At 33.1% G+C, this 24,380-nt stretch overlaps 3 protein-coding genes across 3 annotated transcripts; all 3 read left to right on the plus strand.

The window, feature by feature from the left end:
- The first annotated feature begins 1,011 nt into the window (after positions 1 to 1,011).
- LOC145625012 (putative disease resistance protein RGA3) lies at positions 1,012 to 4,722 on the plus strand. Its single transcript, XM_081678097.1, has one exon. It carries the CDS (start codon positions 1,154 to 1,156, stop codon positions 4,466 to 4,468), a length of 3,315 nt encoding a protein of 1,104 aa, XP_081534223.1. The 5' UTR covers positions 1,012 to 1,153; the 3' UTR covers positions 4,469 to 4,722.
- A 5,726-nt stretch (positions 4,723 to 10,448) lies between these two features.
- LOC145638326 (uncharacterized) lies at positions 10,449 to 13,476 on the plus strand. Its single transcript, XM_081689299.1, has 4 exons — positions 10,449 to 10,980; positions 11,392 to 11,550; positions 11,899 to 12,332; positions 12,871 to 13,476. The coding sequence occupies exons 1-4, from the start codon at positions 10,449 to 10,451 to the stop codon at positions 13,474 to 13,476; spliced, it is 1,731 nt and encodes a 576-aa protein (XP_081545425.1).
- Positions 13,477 to 22,588: 9,112 nt separating this feature from the next.
- On the plus strand, positions 22,589 to 24,044 carry LOC145638338 (disease resistance protein RPP8-like). Its single transcript, XM_081689310.1, has 2 exons — positions 22,589 to 23,726; positions 23,917 to 24,044. Exons 1-2 carry the CDS (start codon positions 22,589 to 22,591, stop codon positions 24,042 to 24,044), a joined length of 1,266 nt encoding a protein of 421 aa, XP_081545436.1.
- The last annotated feature ends 336 nt before the right edge of the window (positions 24,045 to 24,380 follow it).

Consider the following 24,380-nt stretch of genomic DNA (forward strand, 5'->3'; position numbering starts at 1 on the left):
GTACTTTCACCAATCATCTTCAAGTTTAAAGTATGTGTATACTAACTTATGTTACTTAATCTCTCTATTTCACATGAATACCCAAGTCGAATTCTCAACCCTTTAACATGAATACGAACACACTTTAATTTTCATTTTGGCCTACAATCATGGAAAACTTCTTTCACAAAATAGTCTGAGTTGACCACTTCAATATATATTCGTGTCTAACATGTGTACCTAAGTCCGAATATTACAAATGGGCACTTTTTTTAATTAATAATAGCATCAAGTTCGGTTATTGTAGTTATGATGGCATCATAATTAAACATGCATCTTAACAATTATAACAGAAAGTTGAGAATTCTCACCAGTTGCCACAAACTAACCAACAAGCGGAGACATAACCTTGCAGCCACTATATTTTGCCAGCCAATTCCACCCTGAAATAGAGCAATTGAAAAGAAAGTCAATACGCCATAAAAGGAATGGTGAAATAATTTAAGAATCGTCATACAGAAAACAAAATTTAAAAAATATTACAGGAAATACAAATAATATTGGAGAAGTGATTTGATTCCTTGTCTAACAGTACCAATTAGTGGGCTGCATGAAACATTCGTTAAAACAACTTTGAAACTTGAAAGACATAAACATAACATTCTAAATTATTTCAGTTTCTAAACCTCCGGTACTGTACAATCAATATTCCAACACTACCTTCATATCAGAAAACCAAAGAATGGCAGCTGAAGGAGTCATATTGGAGAACCTTGAAAGAAACTTGAGCCGCGAGCAGAATCAGTGGCTACTCCCATCAATGAGACTGGTGAATTTGAAAGAGTCACTGGAGATGATAAAAGGTGCAGTGGCAGCACTGGATGTGGATGAGGATCATTCCATTCGCGGCAGCCTGAAGAATCTTGTGGCTCTGCTTCATCAAGCTGATGACCTCCTTGATGAAATTCTTACCAGGACTAATGATAGAAGCTTTCCTAGAGATGAAGATCAGAATGGAAATCGGGGGGAAAATCTCAGTCGCGGCTTGCAGAGAGTAGTCAACGCCAGTAACAGAGTTGCACAACAGGTCAGTCTTTTATTCCCCTTTTCCAACAGACTTTTAGTAGTGGCTAAACGAGTTGAGAAGATAGGCCAAGAAATTAAAAGTCTTGGGATGCAAATGCTAAACAATTTCGACTCAAATGACCGTCTTGAAAGGCCATTTGAGCCTCCCCAGTACACTTACAGTCTCACTAGGAGCAGAGTGATAGGGAGGGACACTGAAAAACAGAAAATCATAGAGATGCTGCTGCGACCACTAAAAAAAGATGAAACCAGCGTCTCTGTCATTCCTATAGTTGGGCCACCGGGGATAGGGAAGTCGGCTTTGGCACAGTTTGTTTATGACGATGAAAAGGTTAAAGGCTATTTCGACTTAAGAATGTGGATTCAAGTTTCACATATATCTGACGAAAAAGAAATCATTCAAGAAATTGTAGAATCTTGTACAAATAGGACTAATAATAAGCAAAATTCTAAACCTGCAAAACATCTGCATTCCCGTGTTCATCGAAATGGGTTGACATTTCGTGATCTTCTGGGATGTCAAAGTATAGATACTTCTCAGACTCCTAGCTATAGTGAAAGTAAGAATAGAACAAACATCCACGAGCGCCGACTTCAGAGAGAGATTGAGGGGAAACTCTATTTGCTCATCCTAGATGATGCTTGTATCACACATGGACAGCGCTTGAAAGACTTATTAGCTAAGGGTGCAAGAGGGAGTCGGGTTTTGGTGACTACACGCTTTACTGAAGTAGCAGATTATGCAAAAACTGGAGTTTATGGGTCTTATGAATTAGGGGGCTTGTCACAAGATTTTTCTTGGTCCTTGTTTGAAAAATTTGCTCTAGGACAAGAAAACCAAAGGGATACTGAACAAGGAAATGAAAGGGATCCTGTGATGGAGAAGATAGGGCGTGCAATTGCTGAAAATTGTGGAGGTGTTCCACTTACCATAAAAGTTGCAGCAAGCCTTCTTTATGGAAAAAATAAGGAGAAATGGTCATCTTTCAACAGTCAATTGACATTTAGTGCAAATCAAGAAGAAGACATCATGCAGCATGTCTTGCATTTCAGCTACAGTGATCTTCCAACTCGTCTGAAAGCTTGTTTTGGCTATTGCTCCTTGTTCCCTGATGATTTTACCTTCAACAAGCAAGATTTACTTAGTCTCTGGATAGCACAAGGGTTCATTAACCCACAGCATGGTCGAAGTTTAGAGAAAGCAGCAGATAAATACTTTCTGGAATTATCACGGCGGTGCTTCTTTGAGGATGTGATCACAGATGATTTGGGGAACATAGTCACCTGTAAGATGCATCACATTTTGCGCACCCTGGCATGTAAATATTCAGCAGGAATCGTGAGCTTGTGCATAACCGATAATTCAGGGCTTAATCTGGATGCGACATGCAAACATGTCTCTTTCACATGTGATGGAGATTCATTGAGCAAAATCTCATCAACCAAGCTCGAATCTAAAACCTTACGGACCCTTCTTTCAGTCAACGAACCAGATTCTGACACAAGGATAGGTCCGTTAGTATGCAATACGTTAATCTCTAGTTTTACTTGCCTCAGGGTTTTAGACTTGAATAATCTTGGGATAGTGGATTTGCCAGGTTCCATCGGCAAGCTGATCCATCTGAGATACCTGGATCTCTCCAAGAATGATGGTCTGGTTGCTCTCCCAAAGTCCATCACAGACCTGCACAACTTGCATACACTGAAACTTAACTCCTGCACAAAGTTGAGAAGGTTACCATGCAACTTTGGGGAACTAGTAAATCTTGGCCGTTTTGAGATTGATGAGTGTGATAATTTGACTTGCATGCCTCTTGGTTTGGAGAAACTAACTCAGATTGAAACACTGAGTCGATTTATAGTCGGTGAGGATTTTTCCAAAGACATGGCTGGGCTAAAAGCTCTTCAAGATCTCAACAACCTCAGAGGTCGGCTGGCTATTGAATTTACAGGAGTTTCGGAAAACATTATATCTGAAGCCTCACAAGCAGAGTTAAGCAGCAAAACGCATCTAAGGGAATTAAAGCTCAGCTGGGCAAAAACTGTCTCTAATGTGGAGATAGTGTCGCATAACCTATCCGAAGAAGAAAGAATTCCTTACGAGCAGCTTCTTCAGAATCTCCGTCCAAACTCAGAGCTCCAAATACTCTGTATAGAAGGGTACAAAGGGGGGGACTTTCCAAACTGGGCAGGGGTGAATGGATTGGCTACTTCTCTCCCAAATTTAGTTGTTATCAGCATTGAAGGATGTGAAAAATGCGAGCATCTTCCACCATTTGATGAACTTCCTTCCCTCAAACGACTCACCCTTAGACACATGGCCAATGTACGATATGTGGAAAGAGAAGCATCAGTAGATTCTCCATTCTTCCCATCCCTGGAAGAACTTACCCTCCACAATTTTTACAAGCTGGAGGGTTGGCGGAAAGAAGTGACTATTTTACCAGATTCGATCATTCCCTTAACCACATCAAGGCAGCAAGAACCAATTCGATCATTCCCCCATCTTTCCAAATTGATGATATGGAACTGCCCTAATCTGATATCTATGCCTTTGTTCATGAAGGTTTTAGACCTTAACCTATGCAATGTCAATCAGATGCTTCTAGAAGAATGTGCAAAGAAGGCAGTTCGACAGGTTGGGAAAAACTCCAGCATCAGATACCTGCAAATTAAGGGTTGTCCCAACCTGAAGAGCTTTTATGCGGTCAGACAAGGGTTAGGGAACCTTCCTTGCCTAAAACATCTTGTGGTTGAGAGGTGTCATGCACTAAGTTTGCTAGCCTCGGAGCTGAAGCATCTATCCTCTCTAGAGAGGTTGGAGATTTCCAGCTGCAGAGAACTCAATCTCTCTGACAATGGAGCTAGTAGCATGGGCAACTTTAATACCCAAATATGGATTCCAGGCAGAATAGTTCATCACTTGCGTGGAAGCTTAAGAAGTCCATGGACATCATTAAAATGCCTTCGCCATTTAACCCTTCAGGAAATCCCAAAGATGGAGAGACTCCCAGAGGGGCTGAAGCACGTCCAAAGTCTCAGATCACTGTGGATATCAGCATGTCCTGCCTTGAAAGAACTGCCAGAGTGGATTGGTACTCTGACGGCACTTCAGCACCTTCGTATTGAAAGCTGCCGGCAACTAACAAGACTACCAGAAGGGCTACAGCACGTAATATCTCTAATGAAAGTGGAGATAACCGAGTGTCCAGAACTGATGGAGCGCTGCAAAGAACACACGGGGGAAGACTGGTACAAGATCAAACATGCTCAGGTTTTGCTCCACAAATCATGGCGCTATGGACTCATGTCAGAGCTAGAAGCCTCAAAAAACAGATCTAATGTACGGACACTCACTGATGTGAAGTACTTCATCGTTCCCTTGATAGCAGCAGGTATATGATGATGATTCAAACTAGTATACTGTGTTATCGAATTTCACTTTCAGAATTTCCTTTAGCTCTTTTTTAGATTTTTTTTAAATTCTTTTTGGTTTGTTTGTTTAAGATATCTAACTTCAATTCTTTTACAGAAGCCTTGATCTGACATTTCATTACACATGTTTTGGTATGATGAATTCTTTGAGATATACATACAAGCATTCTCAGACGGTATAACCTCTACTACTTGAGGCTTTCGGAGCCATAGCAACAAAAAGAGCACAAAATTCATTACCAAAACTCAAATTATGTTATTACAATGTAATGAAAGTTATTGATTTTTGTACATATTACTCAACTACTTGTCATTATGATGTAATTTAAGTTATAGTATTGATTTGTATCATATTATGTTGACAGCAAAATTATTAGAAAAATAACCATAATTGCAAACACACTAAGTCACCAACAAAAGAGCACAAAATTCATTACCAAAACTCAAATTGTTCAATACTACACGACATGAACACCATTAAACAATCAATTGCAATAATCAAAGCCAAATAAAATATTAGGGTTTATCGATTATAAAATTGGGGGTTTCACATTCTCTAATTCATTGTTAGTAAAAAATGGAGAACACATATTTCAGAGCATTTTAAAACTAAAATACAGTAGTTTACCTTCCATGAACTTTCTTTTCTTGTAAAATTGCAAAAATCAGCTTGCCATTGTCATCCATTACACTTGATGCATAAAATGGTCGGTGCGGCGGGTGATGTAGGATTGCACGACATGACGACAATGATGGTGGTGGTAGGTGATTTGGATTGAGCGGTGGAGATGTTAACTAAGATGGTCAATTGATGTTTTACTGATCTTAGTAGAGGATCTACTTTAAATTTTTTTTTTTTAAGGAAAAAGATATATGCATCGTTGCATCCTGAAGGCTGTATATAAGAAGCTAAAAATGGAAAAAATTGACAATAAATAAACATTTATTACACTGATTTACTCATGAATTGTCGATAAATTCCTAACTGAACGGCTGCATATAGCATTACCCTTTTTTTTACCACAATTTATTTAAAACATGATGATTGTTCTCCGTTTCATAATAATCACAATATTTTGACCGTAAATGCACAAGTTTGACCATTAATATTTATAATTACTACATTCGTTTTATATTATTTATAACGATTAGAGGCCTCAAAAAAAAAATTGTAACGATTAGACATTTTTTTATTCACACTTTATATTAAATTGTTACAAATAATATGAAATAGGGGATCATTAGTTTCTTTGTTTCTTTTTAGGTGACAAGTTTTTTTAGTCATGTTAGCTAATGCACCAAATCATTATATCTTTAATTACTCATAAAAAAAAAGTATAAAAAAAATTGATATTTTATAAAAATGTATCGTGGCGAATCTAACATCCCTCATGATTATATTTTTTTATTATATATAAATCACAAAACATGGTCAACAAGAAAAGTTTGAATATTGCTAAACTCAAGACGTGTCAACTAAAAAAACGGAGTAGTACTATGTACTAAGGAGTATAAAAGGTTAATATGATGAAAATATACATAAAGACTAATCCAAAAATATTTTGCCCGCCAATATATGTTTTTTATATGTATCTGTAAAAAGTATAGTCAAAGTAAGCATGAAAATCAAATGTTAAACTGTTGCGATTATTATGAAGCGAATGATGAGTATTTTTTTTTTTTTGTTTAATTAATTAATTTATACTTATACGAAGTACTAAATAAGTTCATATAAGGATTAATAAGCGTTAATAAAGGGTTCTCAAGTTCATTTTATAACTAAAATAAGTTAAGATTAGTTTTTCCAAATAATGACAAATTGACAATGAATTAAATAAGACACTTCTTCTCTATTCAAAAAAAAAAAAAAAAAAAAAAAAAAAAAAAAAAAGAAACACTTCTTGTTTTCAAAAAAAGAAAAAACACTTCTTTATGAGGAAGCCCCAGTTAATCTCTGGGATAAAAAAAAAATTTGTTTATCACGTGACATTTTGTTAAATAAATCAACAACTTTATCCAGTCATCATCACTGTAGGACCCACTTTTATGGAAAAAGTTGTTAATTTATTTACAAAATTGTCATGTGATAAACAAATTTTGTGAATCTCAGAGATTAACTTGTATTTACCCCTTCTTTATTACTACCTTTGTTTTCCTAGCTAGTTCTACCCATTTTCACAATAATGGCAAATAATGCATTTTGATCTATTAAAAAAAGTAAAAGAAAATAACTTTCAATAATTTTATTTTGATAAATTCTTACATGTAGTTAATCACACCAGGTGGCCAGCCAATAAGCAAACATCATGGGGTTAATGTTATAGGGGGCACTGATTAATGTTACAGGAATTACTTCGCTAGTGTTTTAGGGGCTATTTTTCTTTTACAAGTGGTCACATAGTGTAGCTAGCCGCATACAAAACACGATTGTGTGTTTTTATTGCTAAGGGCTTGTTTGGCATTGTTTTTTGTTTTCAGTTTTCATTTTTTTGAAAACTAAAAACCAAAAAAGGAAACAAGCAAAAGGTGTTTTCACTTTTCTGTTGTCAGTTTTCAAAATTAGCATGATTTTAATAAGTTTGAGTAATTTTTTATTCATTATATGACATATATCATAGACTTTTAAAATACAAAAAACCCAAAAACTAAAAACCACAACAATGCCAAATGAACCCTAAGATTATCTTTTCTTTATAAATTGGGCAAACCTTGTGCATTGGCACTGATTCACTTTCTTACCTTTTTAAAAGTAGAACTAAACACCTATGAATATTTGAATAGTGTTGAGACTGTTATGTTCCTTAACATGTATATTCACATATTTACCCTTATTCCCTTAACATGTAACTATGAAATATGAATAGTGTTAAGACAATAATGCTGCTTAAAGTATTTATTTACATATTTACCCATAAATTAAACTTCTAGTGGGCATCAGGCAAATGCTATACTTAAGGGCCTGTTCCGATTGACTGAACTGAAGTGAACTGAACTTATTAATTAGTGATTTTTAACTACGGATTATTGATCTTTGATTATTTATTGATTATTTATTACTATACATATGTGTATATACAAATGTACATATTATTATTATTAATAATAATCATATTATTACTATTATTATTATTAATATTATTATTAATTATTGATTATTATTATTATTATTTATCGATTATTATTATTATTATTATTATTTATTGATTATTATTAGTAGTATTATTATTTCAATTATATATTGTTATTATTATTATTATTTATTGATTATTATTAGTAGTATTATTATTTCAATTATATATTGTTATTATTATTATTATTATTATTATTATTATTATTATTATTATTATTTATTGATTATTATTATTATTATTATTTATTACTTATTGATTATTATTATTATTATTGTTAATATTATTATTATTATTGTTTTTATTATTATTATTATTATTATTATTATTATTTATTGATTATTATTAGTAGTATTATTATTTCTATTATTATTGTTATTATTATTATTATTATTATTATTATTTATTGATTATTATTATTATTATTTATTACTTATTGATTATTATTATTGTTATTATTATTATTATTATTATTGTTGTTGTTGTTGTTGTTGTTATTGTTGTTGTTGTTGTTGTTGAGAACAGACCCTAAGTTTTGTCAAACACTTGCGCCTTGGACTGAAAATATGAGGATTTAATGAGTATGGCCCTTGGGCTTTTCATAAGTAGAATAAATCAGGCCCATTGGGCTAGACCGCTAGACAATTTGGTAATGATAGTCCACTGATTCATTGACTTTTTATTTCTGGATTAGGTAAGGGGAAGTCATCAATTTTTTAATTTTGACAGGATAAGAGGGTTCTCTAGACCCGACACAACTTATTGTTTTGTAAGGTAAAATCATAGGGGATTGATTAAATATACTCCGTAACAAAAAAAAAATAAAAATATGAAATTACATCAATACCATGTGTATAATGTATTAGAGTAGTTATTGACTAATTATGCTAAATGCAATAATGCGTAGTCACTTATCACAATATATTTAATACTACTAGTACTATAAGCCGTAAGAAGCTGTACTGTTGAAAGCACCTATAGTACTGGAATTGAAGCGAACGGATCCATGGGTGTTAGTTCTTCTAAATCAAGGGCGGACATTGAACTTGGCCAAGAGAGTGACTTTGGTAGCCGCAGAATGTGTAAGTTTTTCATTTTCTTGTTTTTTCGGAACAATCCTTATTTTGCTTAACTCATGTTTCTCATTCTCAAGCAATGTTAACTAACGAATAATGTTTAGGTTTACTCATTACAGTGCATTACATCTATATAGGAATAATTATACATATATAGTAGCTGCATTATATTGCTGCAATGTTATTTTTTCTTTAGCAGTATTTAAACTATCTAGATAACTATAGGTCTATATCAGTCCAAGTGATTATAATTTACCATCCATGTATTTCTTTTTTTTAACAGCGATTATGCTTAATTATTAAGAAAGGAAAATTAAACTAAAATAATGTTTTTATTTTCCTTAAATACAGACCTAGTACTCCATAGTAGCTAATTTGATTTGAAGCAAAATGAAGATAATGTAATAGTACGTAGCAAATATCTAATAATGTTCATCTAATTACGCTTATTAGCAATAAAATCAAAAATTATGACCCAATCATAAATTTATTGCTAAGTATCCTTCCTATCTACAGAGAAGTATTTTATTAAAATTGAAAACTATGACCCAATCATCATCACGTTTTCACGATCCAAAAAAAAAAAAAAAAAAAAAAATTATCAAAATATCTTAACCCAAATTACACGATCCAATATATGAATGATTGTTACCTGTTTTCATAATCATTATTATGTTCTAGATGCCTCAAATTAAAGAATTTACCAATAATATAAAGTTCATATAACTATATAAGTGACTATTGTTTCCGTACAAAAGATAAGAAAATTCAAATTTCACCTTGACCAAGTTATGCTACTTGTGGCACTAAAACTCACAAATTTAAGTATTCAACTTAGGGCATGTTCTGATTTACTGAGCTGAACTGAACAGAATTGAAAATAAGCTGAACAGAACAGACCCTTAATTTAGAGATTTCTTCCAAATAATAATAATAATAATAATAATAATAATAATAATAATAATAATAAATCTTAGTTTGGAGATCCATTTTAAAGTCAAGGTCAATTAGTCAATAATATCAAGGGGTTGCAGGGATCAGATCCAAAACTTTCACGTTCAATAATATAATGCACGTAATGAATGTTGTAATATTTTTCTGCGTAAGCATTATCTTTTCTACGATGATTAAGCTGTTAATTATTATTCCTCAAAGCATCTATTTTTATATTCATTGTATAAATTATGTCACCAGATGTACATCTTCCAGGCTGTTCGATAATCATTTCTTTTTTTTTTTTTTTTTTTTTTTTTTTTTTTTTTTTTTTTTTTACAAATAATCAAACAGGGCTGTAATTAATACGACTACAACATTACGTACGTAGAATTTATCTATGATCTAATATATCTTTGATAATCAAATATGGAGTTTTATTTTAAATCATAGATGACGATTATATATTAGGAGTAAAATCTTATACCAGGAAAACTCTTCTATGGAGTGTATTAATGTGTATAGCTTAATTAATAAAATTTACGAATTTAGTTTATCATCTATCTATTTTTCGTGAAGACATTCAATCTTTAGCTAGTAATAAAGTAGTGCTTTGAGCGAGGGGATCTCTTTATGTTAAAATGTATACCCTACTATCCGTACAAGCTATATGCAACTTATATATGATCCCACAAGGATCGGAATTGAGAGTATCACTTCTTGGAAAGTGTATGTCAAATATTTTTTTGATTGAAAGTTGTTGAAAATGTAACTCATCGATAAGTAGGCTGAGTAAAACATGCTTTATATGATGGCACTTGTAGTGTTTCCACGTGCAAGAGGGCAAGCAGAGAATAAATTGAAGGATGTAGGAGGTTACTTGCCATTGTACCAAGCTGCAATAGCAGGAAAATGGGATGAAGCAAAGAAAATTCTAGACAAAGATCCGGGGGCGTTGACGGCGAAGATCACAATAGCCTCGGAAACAGCACTTCATATAGCCGTGGGAGCAGTAGGGAAAGATTATGAGTTTCTTGAGACACTAATAAGGAGGATGTCCCCTGAAGACCTGGCCTTAACTGATCAAAATGGGGAGACTGCTCTTTCAGTGGCAGCAGTAACAGGCAATGTTAGAGCTGCCAAATTACTGGTTGATAAGAATCCAGATTTGCCTAATATTGTTAGCAAATCTGGCTTCCCTATTCATAGAGCTGCGCAATATGGCCACGAGAAAATGATTTGGTATCTGTGGAAAGCTACTAGCCATCAATTTGAGCCTAGTCCTTTTACAGGCAGATCTGGTGTTGAGCTTCTCATTCATGCTATTAATGCTGAATTTTTTGGTGAGTCCTTCAGATTTGCATAATTTTTGGCTTTTTTTTTAAAGTTATGCCACTGTTGTTGAGTTTCTAATTAAGGTGTGTCCATGTTTTTTCAATATTATAAAATGTGCTCTCCAATTTAAGTTGTTTAATTTTGTTGGGTTAAACTTTAATTTTGTTGGGTTAAACTTTTAAGGAGGGCCAAGCCCTAGCCCGCCCCTTAAAAGATCCGCCTCTGGGTACAACTTGTAATTATGAAAAAATATGGGTACACCATAGAAAAACTCAAGGGCATATAGCTTAGAAAAACGAACTCATTTTAACTATAGGTCTATAGCTGATTTTTTGCATGTGTGGTTTAACTAACATAGTTAAATTAGATCTAATTGATGTGATCTGATCTGATCTTACTGTTGTATTGCTTTAAAACAGATTTTGCTCGCGATTTAGTTGACCAGTACCCGAATGTGGCAACACCTGAAGGACATGGTGTAGAATCCCCCTTAACTGTGCTCGCGAGAATTTCTAGCGCTTTCCCTAGTGGATGTGATGTTACACTCACACCTTCAGAACCACATTTTTATAATCCTGGTAAGTTAGTAGTAATTCTATGAAAGTCTTACTTTAGGCAATAAAATTGGCATTTCACACTTTAAGCATTTTTCTTGTTTTGGGTGATGCTTTGTGAAAAGAAATATTGTCACAATTTTATGTAGCACTCATTCATGGGTACACATAACAAATATCTATTAATATCAAATTTTAAATCGGGTAATGATATTAAGTAGCTGTAACTCTGTAAGTGTTACATATATAAGCATAAAATGTACCGTATTTCTTAAAATGATACTCGTATAAAACCTGCATCATACAATATAATACTATATATTATTAATTTCTTATGACCTTTATTAAACTACAATGACTTTTGGGTCACAGTGAAGTTTGTTCAACATTGCCAAAAAAGAAAATTGAAGGAATTTCATGCAATTGAGCTAGTAAAAAGCTTATGCATGGAGATTTTGCAAATGGATGATTCCAAAGCTTTCATTTTGCTTCAAGAACCGGTCCTAATAGCAGCAAAGTTAGGCACTCATGAGATCATAGAAGAGATTGTGAAGGCATATCCTCCAGCAATATGGGCAGCTGATACCGAGAATCGTAACATGTTTGAATTGGCTGTCTTACATCGTCGGGAAAATGTTTTCAATCTCATTTACCAGATGAATGGTTACAGGCATTTAGTAACAAGGTATATAGACCTACAAGATAATAACATTTTACATTTGGCTGGCCAATTGCCTCGGCCAGACCGCCTTAAACATGTCTCGGGTGCTGCTCTACAAGTTCAGCGAGAGTTGCAATGGTTCCAGGTTTGCTTCTTTCCACGCACACATTACTATTGTGTACTTCTTTTGTTTCATAATAATCGCAACACACTATTCTCATGTAACTTTTACTATACTTTAATCAATATATAAAAACATATATTGTCATATAAAATACTTTTGGATTAGTCTTTATGTATATTTTCATTATTAGATGTATCAAGCTTTTATATTTCTTATAATTTATAGCTACAATTATAAATGATTAAAGTTATGCATTGATATTTGTGTCAGTCAAAGAATTTTGATTGTTATAAAATAGAAGTATCATGCAATGTCTAATTGTTTGTTGTTTAGAGTCTAAATTTGTATTACGGCTCTATTAGATTCATTTCACATATAAAATTTCCACTTAATTTGAGTAAAAAGTTGAGAGAAATTTTAAATGAGATGGAAAAACAAATACGGATGGGAGTACTAATAAAGGGTTCATATGAATTTTTCAAACTAAATTCAACTTATAAGTAAAATAAGTTTAAATGAGTTCAGATGAATTTATTAATATGTCTATAGTACGTTACAGGAAGTGGAGAGATTTGTACAGCCTGGTCAGAAAGAAGCAAAAAATAAAGAGGGAAAAACTCCTTGGATGGTTTTTAGTGAGACACACCAAGAGTTGATGAAAGAAGGTGAAAAATGGATGAAAGAAACAGCAAGCGCTTGCACAGTCGCTTCGACGCTGATCACAACAGTAGTATTTAGTGCAGCAATGAACGTTCCGGGAGGTGAATCAAGTGAAGGGCGTCCTAATTTGTATAATCGTTGGGCTTTTAGTGCATTTGCATTGACAGACGCGATCTCTCTCTTTTTTTCAGTCACTGCCGTTTTAACTTTCTTGAAGATCTTAACATCCCGGTATACTGAAAAAGACTTTCTCAAGTTTCTTCCTAGGAGGTTGATTTTTGGATTGATGATGCTCTTTCTCTCTATACTAAACATGACAGTCGCCTTCGGTTCAGCAATTTACCTTTTGTTCGGTTTCAAGAGGGCTATCATTGTTATTTTAGTGGGTGCTCCAATTCTTTTCTATAACTTGGTTAGGCTGATGTTTCCCCTTCTTTGTCGATACATCGGAGCTACTTATTGCTGTGGCATTTTCAGGAAGCAAAAGGATCGCATACTTCACTGATCACAAAGCTAGCTCTTTGGTCCTGGTCATGATACCAGATGTTTTCAACACTTCTATGTTAAGGGATTGTTCATTCTTTTTCTAAGCATATTTTTGCTATTTTTCCAAGAATATTCATACATATTAGTGTATAATAATGCCTCCAGATACCCAACCTATATTCTAAAGATCTCTAATAACCATCCGTGTGGACTAATTCAATCATAAGCTTATACTAATGGTGGAGGCTCAAAAATACGTTTTATACTCTATTGTGCAATAATGCATCTCACTTCATATGAGAACCTGTTGGAGTTTGAAGTGAATGCATACCAAGTGGGAGGCAAAGGTTGGTATATCCATGTATACACCTGGGTACATGGTGCAGTATTATTTGTTTATTTTGATGATATTTTCTACTAATTTCTCATCAAAATAAGCAAATAATAACCTTGGTGCATCTTGTACTGATGTGTATAAAAAAAATTCATGTAAAAAGATAGAGTGAAAAATATTTTTAAAAATGGATGATGCAAACTGATAGAGAATATCCATAGAATATTCTCATCCTAGGTTTAGGATATATTTTGTATAAGATTATCTTTGATATCTGTACATATCTTGTAGTTACCTAATATGATTAGGTTTCTCATTGTAACCCTATAAATATTGATCAATGGAAATCACTCTAATCAAGGAGTTTTATATTATCTGACACAAACCATAGTAAAGACCAATTTAATAAAAAAATTGTTAAAACTTCCAAAATTAGCTAGTATAAAATCTCTAATTAAATAACGATTGAAATAAAAAAAAGTGAATTACTTATAAAAACAAAAGAAGTATTAATTAGTGTTATATATTCACTGTTAGTAATACGATTCAACCATTTCATCCACATAGGATGAATAATAAATGTGGATGATATAAGCGGCTGATCGGTAAATATGGATGAAACCATGGTTGGAAATGATGGATGGATGCAGCCATGCAGGTGCAACTTTACCGATCCGAATCTGATACATTGATATCACTAATGATCACAAGACAGTAATTCAATCTCATGTCATCGTTTATGACGTGTTTATTTTCTTACTAATTAACTTTTTTTTTTTTTTTGACGCATCTTACTAATTAACATGGAGGCCACTTTAGCACCACTCATCAGCACGTTAACTTCTTACTTCTTCCTTCTATTACTTGACCAAAATTAAAAATAATTAAATCCACTAATCTACCACGTCTTGTGTTTGTTCGTGAAGGAAGCCACCAAATGAATTGAAAATTAAACACCCTTCATCCTCAGCCAAAAATTTTGTTCCTAAAAGTTTTATTTTAACTGTATCCAATTTAGACCTTCAGATCTATTTCAAAATGTTTAACATTGTATTACATTATTACTGACTTTAATGATATTTTTTTTATTGTAAGTTAATACGATGTATATATATTGAAACAAAAAAATTCTCAGCATTATTGTTTTACTTTTAACACTTTTCATTTTTAGCTTGTCACGACATTATGTCAATGGTTGACATAAAGTCAACACGTGTCAGCTAAAAAAATCGAATCGTGGAAAGTAAAATGTAAGTTCCATAATTAGATTGTTGAAAAAGAGAAAGCCCCGGTTAATTTCTGGGTTTGTTTATCACATAACATTTTGGTAAATAAATCAACAACTTTATCCAGTCATTATCACTATAATAATAATAATGTTATAAAATAAGGGGGAAAGATGAGAGATTGAGAGAGAATTAATCTGTTCATATTATTCCATATGATAGGGGTATATATATACATAGAATATTATAAGTAGGGTTTGCTTAGATAAAATAAACCCTAGATCTGATCTAGAATATTCTGGAAGCATACAAAGAGGATAATGGATATCCACACAATATTTTCATAACACTCCCCCTTGGATGTCCATTATCGAATATTGTACCTTGTTAAAACCTTATTAGGAAAAACCCTGTGGGATAAAAACCTAATGAAGGAAAAAGAGTACAACATTCTTCGTAATACGCTCGAGATGTTGCCTCATTAAAAACCTTACCAGGAAAACCCAATTTGGGACAAAACTATGGTCAAGGGAAAAAGAGTGCAGCGCGTATTTTCTCCCCCTGATGAATACATAACTTGAGATCTTCTAGTGTCGCAACAATGAATCCAATATGTTGGATATCTTCTAATAAGTTGGTAAAATATCACTTGTTGATCTTCGACTCTCCTAAGCTGAAGTTGCATCTTCAATTCTTCAAGTCTTCACGTGAACATGTGAAGTGTCTTCATTTCACCATACATGTGTTTATCTCTAATATCATTATTTCAAATCTTTGTTTAATAGTTGATTTATAAATTAAACTTATGTGATTATGACTTCTTCTGGAAGTTGTTAATAATAGAAATTGATGATCATTATTTGATCAAACATTTATTAATAATCATTTGATCACAAAACTTGACATTATTAATGTCATTCTTCAATCTCATATGAATTATAACATATGTAAGTATATACATTGATCATGGTTCTTCTGGACCATAAGAAAACAGTCTCACGCATAAGTATCCCGTTTCTTTAGAAGTTTCGTAATTAACTACACGATAATTTTTCTGCGAATACAAATTGTAAATCTGATCACTAACTCTTATATTCTCAAACTTCAGGTTGAGATGTCACTGATGTATTTACATAGACTTTTCAAGAGTTTGATAGTAATTGCATTATTCTAGAGACAAACTTTAATTTGTAGGGCTAGATATATAAATACGTCGTATATAAGTTCTTCAGGAACTCTTCTTACATGATTCATAACGTGCAATTAAATAGGTGTCATCAATAATTTCATTACAATTATAAGCCTATTGGAATATAAATATCTCTTTCTAATTTTTCATCAAAGTTGTAAATATGTCTTACTATACTTTGAATGAACATTCACATACACCACAACCATTGTAAGAAATTAATCCATGCAATATGAGATATATAAAACATGATAACATATTAAACAAATTATACAATGAGTAATGCATCTAACTTCCTACATATGCAATAAACAATTAACCTATGACTCACATGCACATGAATATAAGACTCAAAATGATGCAAGACACTGTACAGTGTGGATTTAAAAATCCATATTTCATTGGACTTCGGGTCCATGATAAACTTATGATCATTATCATTATGTCGACATCAAAATGTACATATATTTCAGATCCCTTACTCATTAGTCCATTCCATTATGCATATGCATATTATTCATCGGTTCCATTATGTATCGGTATTATAAAATTCCTTTAACTTACATTCCGCATGCTATTTTACTATGATATCTGAATACATTTCTCATTGGTACCATCATAACTTTTCTTACATCATAGGCCATCTATTATAATAATTCAGATATCTATACCACTTTTAGGGTATTTCATACACAATGGTATTTATATAATATTACACTATAAGTGTCAACTGCACTATCTTGCCAAATATCATATCTATTAAACGAATCTTTATTTTGGAACCGGTCATATACAACCTACACTTCAGATGTAGTGATTCAAGTACAATTGGCAAGATTTTATCTCAATGTATAAACATAATTAATATGACCAAAATGTATTTTCAATGCTATGCAACATGAGTCATAACTGAATACAAATCAAATCATAAATGTAGAACATATCTTGATAATATATATACAAAAGTTGGCATATATATAACTTTTCAAATTACCATTATAGGGATCATAAATATTCTTTATTTATTTAATTTTTTTTTCGATTTTTCCAACTTTTGCTATTTCTTCTCCCCCAAATTGGTAAAATATCTCTTTTATAGGGGCGTCTAATTCTATACCAACTTAGTATATAAATTTGCATTAAAATTCATTTCATTGGGAGGATCACAATCAAAATTCATCTCTTCCGGAGAACAATTTTGATGAAGAATCATTTATTCATTAACTTTATATTTCATGTGTATTTATTATTAAATTTTCAATAATATTTTCTCTTCTGGAGATCAATGTCAATGGGGAGACATATGTTGTGCAGTTGTACGTTTTTCTTTCTTCTCCAATTTAATATGTGCTGACATATAATAGCCCCAATCAAAAAAATTGTTATACAAGCATAAATCACTTGCTCGTAATTCTAGTAGGTGATGATCTTCTGGATCGTTAAAGACTTAAATAATGTATTCGGTGAGCTTCTGTTAACTTGATAGGTTACAATAATATATAAGATATTTTGGTAAACTTCTGTCAGCCATTACTCCTTTATCAGCCATTATTCCTTTATATAAAAAAAATCAAAACATATTAAATCTTGAAATTTTCATCAATACAAATTATTATAACTCACAATCCAAATATAACTCAATCTCAATATTACGTATTGTCATTCAATTCATTTTATATATTTAACATTGAGAAAGCGTCAGCACATTATCAAATGAAACTTCAGGTTTCCATTACGGGTAATTATTATTAAACCCGGATGGCCTAATTTAATTATCACATCCAATCACTTCTCTAAATTTGAACTCTAGTCAGTTTTCAACACTAGTGATCACTTTATTAAACTTACTATATGCATGGCCATGAATGTCATGTGATTTTAGAACACCAACATGTGTTTCTTTATACAATTGGCAAGACAATCAATTAATATTTTATCCAATAATTACTCATATTCTACTGGAGTTTAAATTATAAACTTGTCAATAGTGACTCCTTTCCTTTTCAAAAATACTTAATTATCTTTAGAACCAATTAATTTATCACGCTTCAAGCACGCTATAGATTAATCAACAATTGATGTTGTACTCTTAGGACATTAGAGCATTTACAACTAGTATATGATAAATGTCATTTGTTTATATCCATCTTCAGGATGGTATCATTTCAAAATATTTAATGAACATGTGGTCACTTTTATTAAATAAATCGTTGATATTTAAGTTATTGTATGTATCAAACTGACAATCAATATATTTTATTATTTATATGCAAGAGTTACATACAATCTCCCCCTAATCCTTGCATATGGGGGTATGGAATGAATCAATCCAACAACCTTTAAAATCCTTGCAACTTTTAAGCCATAAATTCTTTTGGCAATGTCATGTATCAAGTAACATGTTCCTTTTAGCAAAAACATGCTTATATAAAATGATACTTATAGAACACTTATCATGTTCCTCATGCCCAATTACATTCATCTTAAAAAAAAAAAACAAAACCTCTTATATTTATGGGCATAATAAAACGTTGATTATGTATAGTTTCTCACAATGTCATGTTTAATTACTTGAACAACACACTTTGATAGGGGTATATATATACATAGAATATTATAAGTAGGGTTTGCTTAGATAAAATAAACCCTAGATCTAGAATATTCTGGAAGCATACAAAGAGGATAATGGATATCCACACAATATTTTCATAATAATAATAATAATAATAATAATAATAATAAAGATATAGGGGAAGTAACAACCTTCTATTGAAAAATAAGGAAATGTTTTAGGATATAAATAATACTCCATAAAAGAAAGTTATAGTGAATACTGATTACAAGTATACAACATATGAGATCACGAGAGTAGTGGGAGTGTGAGACGTAAATCTGGGTTATCAATTCGAATATGCAAGTCAGGTTTAGTAAATTCAGCACGGATTAGACTTAGACCCTGTTCTCTTCACTTTAATTTTGCTGAACTGAAATTATTTTTGCTGAACTTAAATTATTTTTACTGAACTTAAATTAATTTTACTGAACTTAAATTATTTTTGCTGGACTGAAATTATTTTTACTGATTTTCTATTATAATTCTTCTTTAAGAAAACTGAATTTTACTGAACTGAACTTATTTTTACTGAACTGATATTATTTTTACTGAACTGAACTTATTTTTACTGAACTGAAATTATTTTTACTTAATATTATTTATTTAAGGTGAATAGAACAGGGCCTTATTTTAAACTTAATTGATTCTAAATTATTGTGATCATTTTAGTTGAAATTTTTTTCCCAGTTAGGTGGGTCTGGTCTGTTTTTGACATCCTAAGCTAGACGTAATACGAGTATTAAATGATGTAACTTGTAAAAAAAATATTAAAAACATAAAAACTGCAACACATAAGAAAGACTCAAAATTATGTGCAGGTCAAATTACTACATTAAAATAAAATTATAAAAAAAATTATAAAAATATTGAATCAATTCTTTTGGCGGAGTCTATCTCTTCCGGCCATATAGTTATGCAGGGAGTAATAAATGAATATAATTAAGTAAAAACAAATCTAATAAAGTGAAATTAAGGAGAGTCCAAAATTCAATGGCAGAATCAGTGGTTTCGTTTGCTGCAGAACACATCAAAAGTTTGATGGAAGCGGATTTAGTTGATGTGTATAACGAAGCTAAGGCCGTGCAAGAGAAGCTAGAGAAAATCGCGACAATCCTGTCTGAAATATGTAAGAACAAGGAAGTAGTCACTAAGGAGAAATTTCTGTTATGGTTACCAATCCTAAGAAAATTATCTTACGATGCTGAGGATGCGGTTGATACTTACATCTCTGATGCAAAATCTTTCAGCAAGCTAAGCCTACTCAAGATGTACAGAACCCGCCAAGCCTCGAAACAGTTGAGCAGGATGTGTAAGGAGATGGAGAAGGTGTCGGTGGAGATGGAGGGACAGAAAGAAAAGGGGTTTGATGGAGACTCGGAGAAAGAAAAACAAGGGCAGACCGCGGAATCTGACAAAGATAAACAAGGGCAGACTGCGGATTCATCAGAAGAAGAAGAAGAAGAGTTTGAAGGGTACAACAAGGCCGATGAGAGCACAGATTCGGATGAAGATGAAATGAGAGCAGAGGAAGAGACAGGAGAGGAGTACACGACGGAGTCATCAAAGGCCGGTGGCTCAAAGCAGTCTAACAAGGGGCATCACCAAGCCGACGATGAAATTGTGGTTGGCATAGAGAAGGATGTAGAAAGTCTGGTGAATATGTTAACAGCTCCGAAAGGAAAATCCCCTCTTGATGCGCTTGCTATTGTAGGCATGGGGGGTGCTGGGAAATCAACTCTTGCGAGGAACATTTACAACCACCCAAGGGTCAACAAGCATTTCAAGTATCAAGTCTGGGTTACTCTTCCTCAGAGATGGACCGTCTCCAAGGTGGTTTCAATCATATCGAATAAAATACACCACATGAATAAGCTCAGGTTGAAGTGCCAGCATCCAAAAGACGAGCCTGAATATGATTCACATCTAGTCCGAAGTTGTTCGGGAATGAAGAAATGCCTGGTTGTGTTGGACGATGTATGGGATTGGGAATCCCTCCGGAAACTGATTCCCAAGTTAATAAAACACGAGGATCATGCAAATCATCAACAGACTGTCTGGGATATCTGTTCGAATGATTATAATATATCCAAGATTGTGATCACTAGTCGAAACCAACCCCAGCGTGAGCCCAACACCAGCTTCAATAAGATAGATGAGATACAGTGCTATTTCCATGAGGTACAACTCCTTAATAAAGATCACGGGTGGGATCTATTTAAAAAGGTATCTACTAGTGATAATGGTAAAGAGTTGGCACAAGAGTACAGCGGTTTAGCAACCGAGATGTTAAGCAAGTGTGGAGGTCTACCGTTAGCCATAAAGGCCTTAGGTAAGCTCCTTAAGACAAAGGACTCGATCCAAGGTTGGGAAAGGGTGTTTTCGCTGTTAGTAAGCAAAGAAGGTCCAAATGATTTATACCTTCCTGTCAACGACATATTGGCCTTAAGCTACCGTGATCTGGATTATTACTTGAAACCGTGCTTTCTCTATTTCGGCCTCTTCCCGGAAGATTTCTTGATCAAGGCCGGAACGTTGATCAGGATGTGGATCGCTGAGGGGTTTGAACAAAAACAATACAAGGTTAAGAATGATGATATTATTAAATCTGAAGATAAATCAGCAATAGATCTCCTGCAGCAGCTAATTAACCATACAATGGTTCAAGTTGTTGGCAGGAATTGTACTGGGAAAGACAAGACTTTGCGAGTTCATGATATAATGAGGGATATTTGTATCAAGGAAGCCCAGGAGATAGACTTTCTCACTGTATGTTCTTCTGAGTCTGATCAAATAACAAACATCAATTCACGTCGAGCTGCTATCAATCTTAGGTATGATTTTTACTAAGCTTTAAATAATTCTAATTCAATTTGATCCTCTAGCTTTGAATAATTCTAATTCTAATTCAATTTTTACTTAGCTCTAGTTTTTTTTTTTATCCTCTAGCTCTAGTTTAGCTTAATGTGTCAGGCACTTTTGGATCGGAGTTGGGGGGGAGGGAGAATAAGAAATCCGATCCGACAAATCCCTAAATTAATAAGGTCTTTTGATCATATTGCACAAATTGACAAATCAAACCTCTATGTAATACAACTCACACGTAAAATATAATTTTTCTTTTTATATTTGAAGATTGAATATGTAGCCTTGTTTAAGGCTCTACATATAATTAAGTAATTAGGAACCAATGAACCATTTGTACGAGACAAAGTTATTATTAAGCTAAGAAAAATAAAGTGAAGTTCTCAACATAATTCGGCTTCTTAATGTTTTAAAATTTTAAATACATTTGTGACATTTGTAACGATTAATTAGTATTATATGTAGTATAATACTATGATATACTTAAGATAACGGTAGAAAATTATATACATGTGAAATTCTCCGCATCTTGCGTTAACGACACAGAAAATTTCGTAGAAATTGCAAATAATAAATAAAGCCTGACAATTTGAACAACGATAGCATAATAAAATTGTTTGTTGACATTAACGTATCAAATTAAATATGTAGTACTATTGATTGGATAATAGAGATGTGCCATGATGGGATTATAGAGGGTAAATGATATTCCATAGCATTAACTTATTGATACTCCCTACGCCCAAAAATAATTGACATGCTTTATATTTTTTTTAGTTATTCAAACAGTTATTAATATTTAAAAAATTTATCATATCATTTGTTTTTTTTTTACTAATGTTCAATTACACATATTTAAGGTCAAACTAGTGCATATATTATTATATACACGTAGTAAATACTCATATGCATTTTCTGCGCAGCAAGTGCTCAGCTCTTCCGCTGGAGAATTCACATCTCAGATCTCTCTTTCTACATGATTACGAAGGAGCTGAAAAGCGTGGTAGTAAACGGAAGCAGAAGGCAATAATATTGAACTTAGCGCTCGTGTTTGAGAAGTTTAAATTGCTAAGAGTGTTAGACATCAATGGAATCATAACCTCCGATGGTGTGATGCCAAAAGAAATAGGCAACTTATTTCATCTGCGATATTTAAGAATACGCTCAACAAACATAAGAGAACTACCTAGGACCATTGGCAAGTTGCACAATTTATTGACTTTAGACTATAGGGATGTTTCTGTTGATAGTTGTGGCATAAGATTGCCTAATGTGTTGTATAGGTTGAGGAAGCTAAGGCACTTGTATCTGCCGAATGAAATGACTAATAACACGCAGGAGAGCTTGAAGTTGCATATGATGAAGGATCTACAAACGTTGTGGGGTGTAAGAGGTGGAAATTGGATGATCAAAGAGATGGCAAAATTGAGCACCAATATTAACAAGTTGTACATACAAGGGATATCAAGCGCTGAACAAATGAAGTCGGTATTAGATTGCAGCCTGATACAGAAAGAGGATTCGAATCTTTATTCATTGGCTTTGAATTGGTATGGTTTTCCTTGCGAGAATCTTGAAGCATTGCACTCAATTAATAACACTAAATTGATTAAAGTGAGACTGATAGGAAAAGCAGCAGACGCGGCCTTAAAACCCCTTAAATTTCCTTCTACACTCAACAAATTAGAGCTGTATTACACTCAACTTCAAGAATCAGAGAGTATGAAGGCTTTAGGGGAGCTTAAGCACTTAAAGTTCCTAAGATTAGCGAAGGATTCCTTTATAGGAAAGGAATGGAAAGTAACGGAAAATTCATTTCCGGATCTTGAAAATCTGAAACTGTTTGATTTGCCAAAGTTGAAGGAATGGGAGGTGTCAAAGGAGTCGATGAAAAAACTCAAGAAGTTGACAATATCCGGTTGCACCAGTCTAAAACGGATGCCAGAACAGTTGAAACCCTCTGATAAGTTTAGACTGAAGACTAAAAACATGCCGACTGAATTCACTGATAATCCTCAGTCAAACGACACCAAGGCACACAGAAGTATTATTGCAAGAGAACTCTACTGCACTATCCTGAACATCTTTAGTATTGCAACGAGAAATTCACATAAAAGCATAATATATGCGATATGTTTAATTCTATGTATATGTATAGTTTGGTGGACATGGTTCAAGGCAAGATAGATAATAAGATAAGTCAAGTAAAGGCAAGGCTTTGGCTTCAAAAACAGAACAGAAGCACGCTCGTGCTAGGAGGTCTGATCCACCAGGAGGCAGAAACGAGCATAGAAGCAGGCCAGACACCACCCTGCAGTTGAGGGGTGGCAACTGGCAAGTCCTTGAAGGCCATTTTGGCTGAGATCAGAAAGTCAATGTTAAACTTGGCATATCCGTGCCAGTGATTTGTAATAATTTATTCGTTTCAGCTCTACTTAACAATGCAATTTTATTTTATTTTTCTTTGCTTTGGTTTGATTCCAATAATAATATTAATTCGGTATTTTGAGCATTAGTCTTTCAAAGTTGAAAAAAAAAAAGTTGTTTTTGTTCATTATCTAGTCTCAAGCTTGCAAGCTCCAAGCTTCCACATTAATGTTCAATCAAATCCCAAACACAATAATAAAAAATAAAAAAAATAAAAAAATAAAAAAAAAAATCGATCCTCAATGATTCATCTTTAATATCAGAGAAGTTC

Source organism: Chenopodium album, chromosome 1, assembly GCF_948465745.1.
Source record: "Chenopodium album chromosome 1, dcCheAlbu1.1, whole genome shotgun sequence".
Taxonomy (NCBI): Eukaryota; Viridiplantae; Streptophyta; class Magnoliopsida; order Caryophyllales; family Amaranthaceae; genus Chenopodium; species Chenopodium album.

Coding starts and splice junctions, on each gene's coding strand:
- LOC145638338 (XM_081689310.1), top strand. CDS start 22,589: ATGCATTTTCTGCGCAGCAAGTGCTCAGCTCTTCCGCTGGAGAATTCA. Junction 23,727..23,916: donor CGACACCAAGGCACACAGAA/GTATTATTGCAA, acceptor CTTCAAAAACAG/AACAGAAGCACGCTCGTGCT.
- LOC145625012 (XM_081678097.1), top strand. CDS start 1,154: ATGCAAATGCTAAACAATTTCGACTCAAATGACCGTCTTGAAAGGCCA.
- LOC145638326 (XM_081689299.1), top strand. CDS start 10,449: ATGGCACTTGTAGTGTTTCCACGTGCAAGAGGGCAAGCAGAGAATAAA. Junction 11,551..11,898: donor ACCACATTTTTATAATCCTG/GTAAGTTAGTAG, acceptor TTTGGGTCACAG/TGAAGTTTGTTCAACATTGC. Junction 12,333..12,870: donor GAGAGTTGCAATGGTTCCAG/GTTTGCTTCTTT, acceptor AGTACGTTACAG/GAAGTGGAGAGATTTGTACA.